Source organism: Boleophthalmus pectinirostris, unplaced genomic scaffold, assembly GCF_026225935.1.
Source record: "Boleophthalmus pectinirostris isolate CB_2022bp ecotype Guang Dong unplaced genomic scaffold, ASM2622593v1 HiC_scaffold_15, whole genome shotgun sequence".
Taxonomy (NCBI): Eukaryota; Metazoa; Chordata; class Actinopteri; order Gobiiformes; family Gobiidae; genus Boleophthalmus; species Boleophthalmus pectinirostris.
The window spans coordinates 16,966,013-16,972,118 of NW_026571070.1; the positions used below are offsets into that span (position 1 = coordinate 16,966,013).

At 39.9% G+C, this 6,106-nt stretch overlaps 1 protein-coding gene across 1 annotated transcript; it reads right to left on the minus strand.

Moving 5' to 3' along the window:
* Window positions 1-465: 465 nt before the first annotated feature.
* On the minus strand, window positions 466-5,866 carry eef1e1 (eukaryotic translation elongation factor 1 epsilon 1). The gene is made up of 4 exons (XM_020925722.2): window positions 5,755-5,866; window positions 5,029-5,226; window positions 3,410-3,505; window positions 466-2,135 (listed from the first exon to the last, which is right to left on the minus strand). Exons 1-4 carry the CDS (start codon window positions 5,863-5,865, stop codon window positions 1,992-1,994), a joined length of 549 nt encoding a protein of 182 aa, XP_020781381.2. The 5' UTR covers window position 5,866; the 3' UTR covers window positions 466-1,991.
* Between the last annotated feature and the right edge of the window lie 240 nt (window positions 5,867-6,106).

Here is a 6,106-nt window from a genome sequence, read left to right on the forward strand (position 1 = left end):
TGCCCTCTCCCCCCTCTCTCTCTCCCTTTCCTCTCCCCCTCTACTTTCCTCTTTCCTCCCTCCCTCTCTCTCTCTCCTCTGGCCCGCAGCATCAACAGTGGTGGTAGTGGGTCTGATTGGAGCCCGTCTCTGATCTCTCAAACTGCTCTCTGCCTCTGCCCACACGACTGGTACTGCTCAGGACAAGTGGGACAGAGAAGTCACTGGGAACAAGAACACATAGATAATAATCCCAGGAAATAGAGTTATGAGTTGCATACAACAGCTAAAAAACAAAAAAATATTATAACCTTGGTGTGGTTTGAAACTGACCAAGTCCCCAGGCAGAGAAGCAATGACTAAACCAAATAAGCGATCATGTTCACGTACAAAGTCAACACAGCACTATGAATGCTGATACCATTGTGGCTTGTAAAGTATAAATTTGAATGTAAAACTAACTTTTTGGACAAATAAAAAGACAGATTAATATTAGCACATTTTATTTGAATTAGCAGCATGATCCATTTAGACAAACACACAGATACCTGAACATTTTAAAGAGATAATTCTGTATTTTGTTAAATAAATTTATTCCCTAGACTAAATAACTGCCAATGAGATTTTCAATGAGATTCAATGACTTCAGTGAAAAAAAAAAAAGTTGAGCTATTTATTGTTTGGAATAAATTATCAACCTCAACCAAACACTTTTAAAATCCACCCTGTGTTAATGCTCCATTGGCATCTGATATGTTACATTAAATTCATCAAAAATAAGACATTGTAGATTAAAATGAGCTTTTGATTAGGCTTTGAGACACTGTAATGGTTAACATGGATTCCCTAGTGCATGAAGTACCTTAAATACTATTGCCATGAGGTACTAAGGGTGATGAAATGCTTAACAGACATAAGAACCTAAAATCATGGATGGCAGGATAAGGAAATTGTAATGTAAAATCCTTTACAATAACGACACTTGATTATTCTTAATAAAGCATGAAGAATGACTTAATTCATAATGAACAAATAGTTTAATATAAATCACAGCTGACCCTTCTCACCCTGGACACAGACTATTTGAACCACTCCCCTCACACCAAGAACAGTTTCTTCCCCTTTGCTCATAAACCCTCTATAACATCTGTCACTTTAAACTTACTTGAACCATAATCTTTTTGCAATCAAAGTTTTACACTCTTGTTCTGCCCATCATTTTGTATATATTCAGTCAGTCTATTTTTATTTTTTCTTATTTTTAATCATAGACTGTATAAAGAAGTGGACTAAGGGAGTGTGACCGCATTCGGCTCCAGTCAGATGAAGCTCACTGAGGCTGCCAGTTATAGGGGCAAATTTGGGGCAGAGATTCATACTGCCCTACAAAGGCAGAACACTGTAACATCATGTTTGGTAAAAATTGTATTAATGTCATTTTGGGGATATTTTGAGACCTCCTTTATCATGTGAATAAATATTGCGGGCCTGTTTGATTGTTTTAACGAGAAAATATGACAACTGTAATATTCAAAACCATATGAGAAACCATGGCTTTGAAATTTGGAAGTCATTTTTCTCAGTTTCACACTCTGGCAAGTTAAGGTATTTTGCCTTTGTAGGGCAGCATATTAGGAATAAGAAGTGATTATAAAAACAGGATCATGTAGAGTGGGTTAATCCAAACATTTTAAGACCAAAATGAGCAGTTATGGAGTTGATGGAGCCAGAAACATGCCCAAGCTCACTTACATTTGGAACATAGCAGTTGGTGGATTAGCTATGTCCATTTATATACGGTCTATGTTTTTAATGTATGCTTAAGTAGATACAAAGCCTGAATCAATCTTAATAAACTATTTGTTTAGTATCTTTGTTCATGCTTTTTTAAGGCTAATTAAGGTCTCGCTATTATGAAGTGTAACAAAAAAAATCTCTTGACTTTGAGTTGCAGACATGGCTTGTGTGGACCTAAGAGCTGAGAAGATGCATGGTTGTGCCCAGGTTGAGTCTTAATGGTGCCTGCTTGTGTAGATCCTGTTTCGGAGTACAGAGACGAGGGACAGGTGATGTCTGAGCCCGCGGACATGCTGGACGTGATCAAACCACCGCGTCACGTTCACAAACTGCTCTCTCTCCTGGATACTCATGTCCACCTGGATAAGGGAGACAAAACAAGAGTAGTTGGTTATTAGTCAAGTAAGGTAAAGTTTGTTAGGTGCGTTAAAGGTGAATTGTGCAGCGTTTCTGGTGGAGGATCTGCTACCTACATGGAGATGTTATAGTTTTGCCAGGTGGTATAGCCTAAACTAGAAATGCTACACAGTGAATCTTTAAGTATGTACAATAGCAACTTCCACAGATCAAGATCACACATTTTTTTAATATGCAGCAAAAAGAATAAAGACAAAACCACTTGTATACCAACACAAATAATAAAAGAAATGGCTGAAAAGTTCTAACATATATACTAGACTCAAGGAATCCAATGGTCATTCTAATGTTGATCCTAAAAATAAATGTAATGTAAAAAGGTGTGGTCAATGAAACCATGACGGTATTTTTAGGCATTTTTATGACAATTCAGTCTCAATAATTTCATTGTCTGTTCTACATGAGGTTAGGTTTTATAGTTGTATATGCTACAGTTATAAGCGTCCATAATTATATATTGGTCAACAGTAAATAAGTGTGTCAAAAGTTCATAACAGTAGTATCAAGTAGTGGCCTGTTTATTAATGCTTTACTCAATTAAGACCAGCCACAACTTTTAATCGGATTCCAGCATCAGTCAGTTTAATGTTCACATCTTGTTTTTGGTAAATTGAACAACAGGGCAGAGACTGGTGGAGGGTCTGACCATCTGACCTCTGCCCCCCGGAGGTTAAAAACGCCACTGATCACAAACTGAAGTGACGCCCTCTGCCTGGTGGCACAGGGCAGCCGCTCGTTCCTGCCACTAACACTGACATAGTGTAACATGTGATCTCTCCCTCCGTCCGTCTTTACAGATTCGGAGCGGACTTTTTCATCCTGCAAGGCGAAACAAATTTACTTGTCCCTGGTCGGATGCTCAAGATATCACTTTGTGCCACATCATTTTATTTCTCTGAAGACAAGTGAGAATGTGTTTACAAACCGTGCATTTAGAGCCAAGTCGTACCCAGCGCCCTTTGGCCATATGACTGGTCTAATTGTGTGTGATGCGCTGTGACAAATTGCCTATTAAAGTTGTGGTTGGACTTAACTAAGTGCTGATAGAGAAAACTGAATTGGATAAGAACGCAGAGGGTTGACGTGATCTTTTTTAGTGGTGGGAACACTTTTGAGACCATGTAAAAGATGGGAATTTAAGAAGTCTAAAAAAAGGAAACAGATCTCAGACTTTGTCAAAAACATTTCCAAAAGCTTGGGTTGAATGGAAACTTACGATGAGTGAATGTGTTCCATAGTACATGAAGATATCAGCTAAGGTGATCTGGTGTCCCGCAAAGTAAACCTTGTCTTCTAGGTAGGCGTTTAGTTCCTGCAAAAAACCCCAAAACAAAACAAGCATATAAAGTGAAATGGAGCACACAGTGCATGTATTGTAAGAGCCATATGTATCTAAAGAGAGCATAGAGCTCACTGGACAAAGTCGCATGTGTAAGTGTATGTAAGGTATAGGCGCGTGCATCCCAGCATGCATTTGTGCTGTGCGTATGTGAATAATATGTAACCTGAGGGGGACATCGTCTGCTCATGAGGAGAGACTCAGCCCAGATGCTCTACAAAACAAGCTGTTTATTCTTTACCAAATGACTAAACTCTTTCAGATCAAATGAAGCTGTCCTAAACTCCATGTTTCTTGGGCCCATGCAAAGTGGTGCATGGCGTGGCTGGTCCCAGGGGACGGGACCATCTTAGCACTTGTACATTGTGTGAAGAACACTCCACGCACACAGAGCTTCTTGGGGGCAAATGGAGTTATTGTGCAGCAAGAGTGGGTGATGCCAAACAAGGCATGAAGACTGCAGACTTCCTCTTTCTACAATCAGATCCTTGCTTTGCTTTGCCTACAGCTACAGAGCTGAAGCCCAGTCAAGCATCAGACAGAGGCCACTGTCCTTCTGGCTGCAGCACATGGAGCTCCAGAGCTCTACCTGCCTATGTCTCAGTGAACTGCTACAAGACGCTAAACACACGGTAAAAAAGGTTAAGTGGTGTACAATGATTTCAGAAATTATTTACAACAATTTTCAGAGAAAAAAGACTTCATCTTGTTGGATTTAAACCACTTATAAATACTTAGAAAACAGCCCGACATCCTTCTAACTAAGGCAGGTTTTCCTCAGATGTCTTCTGATTTAATGTCACTTTAAATGAGACGCAAGACGTTTACTTCAAAAACAAATGTCTCCTTTGGACACAGATGAGTTTGAGCATTTTGTTTCCTGGGGTGAGACAGTTACAGTTGACAGTTTTTATTCCTGGATGCTTTAATGGGAGCTGACTGCGTGTTTAAAAGACAAGTGTTAAGGACATGGCTGCAGCAGCAGGACAGGACAGGGGGCACTAGGCACCAGAGATGACCCGCTCAGGGCGACTTCCTTCTGTAAGTGGCACCATTAAAATATTTAAAAGGCCTGTCCAGAAAACATGCTGGTCCTCAGTGTGAGACCACAGCCGTGCCACAACACTGTGCCCTGCTGTGAAGTGCACAAACACACATACAAAACATATACACATACAAACACACACACACATACAACACTGACAAAACACGGCCAAGAGGCACCCAGCTCCTGCCCACAGAGCCAGCAGATCCATTTCACACTGACTGGTGTCAGGCACATTAAGGGTCTTTTCTCTGTCGCGTGTGGCCATGTCACTGTAGGGCCATACATCAGACTGCTCCTTCTCTAATATCTTAACAAGGCCAACTCACACAACAAAGTTTAGGTGAGGAAGTGTAAAAAAATGTTTCCCCTTGAGATGCTGTGTACAATGCTGTGTATAATAATAAGTTAATGTGAATTAGTGCCCAAGGTGCATGTCTCTAGCTCATACCTTAAGGATAGTTCTGATGTCTTCTTTGCTGCAGTCATCCAGTTTGGTGACCCTGTATTCTAACCACTGCTGCACCACTGCCCTGCCCTCTGCCCCGTCCCCTAGCAGGTCAGGGCGCTTGGCCTCCTTCACCAGATGACAAGCTACAGTCACTAGTCCAACGAGAGGAGAGAAATTATTGCTCTGTAACACAGGGACCTGGGAAGAAAAACATATACAACACATTATTCAGTGGTTTACATTCTATGTCTGAAGATGTAAATAAGATGTGATTGTGTAGTTTCAGAGCAAAAAATGTCACTTTTGATTTCAGATCAATCTAAAGTGGCTCGACTTCAGTCTACTTATAGTAGTTACATATCTTAATTTGACACCCTTACTGGTCATTTGTGGTCAACTCCACCCGATGCTGCTGAGCGCATGCGCAAAGCATGGTACTATTTCTATTGTGCTGAGTGCAGGAATAAAGCTACTGGCGTTTGATGTTGTTGATATTAAACCACATACAGAAATGAGGGGGCTAGGGCGCTTCATGTAAAGTACAACATGAAGTAATAATGAATCGAGGAACAATATACATACAGCAATATAGCAATACAGATGGCCATTCAGCATTCAGCGTGACCATAGCTGTCTCTTATCATGCTAATTTCAACGGCTACTTTCTATTTATCCACCGCCTAAATAAAGATTTAGATTAAACATATAGCAGCACTATAAAATCACCTTTTTGTCCCCTTGTGTGGTGTACATGTTGGGCTTTTTCAGTCCTAAATACTTCTCCAGCGATGATAGCTCCCGTATCGCCATGTTTCTGACTGACTGAGGGAGGAACATCAGAAACGTAACGTAATTGGACGAAATAACAAAGTCCCGCCCATAAAAGGTTTGAGTGATGGAACTTCTGACGAATCAGACGCACCATAGCATCCTGTCGTTATATTGCATCAACGTTGAATTGAAATCACAGTCTATAATTGAAAAAAAATAATAAATAAAAAATAAATAAAAAAATAATAATAATAATAATAATAATAATAATAATAATAATAATACTAATTACTAAATTACTAAAATA

Excerpts from the sequence above, each read along its gene's own strand:
- eef1e1 (XM_020925722.2), bottom strand. The coding sequence starts at position 5,865 with ATGTTCCTCCCTCAGTCAGTCAGAAACATGGCGATACGGGAGCTATCA. Across the intron at positions 5,227-5,754 it reads CCACACAAGGGGACAAAAAG|GTCCCTGTGTTACAGAGCAA; the intron begins GTGATTTTATAG and ends TTTTCTTCCCAG. Across the intron at positions 3,506-5,028 it reads ACATCAGAACTATCCTTAAG|GAACTAAACGCCTACCTAGA; the intron begins GTATGAGCTAGA and ends GGTTTTTTGCAG.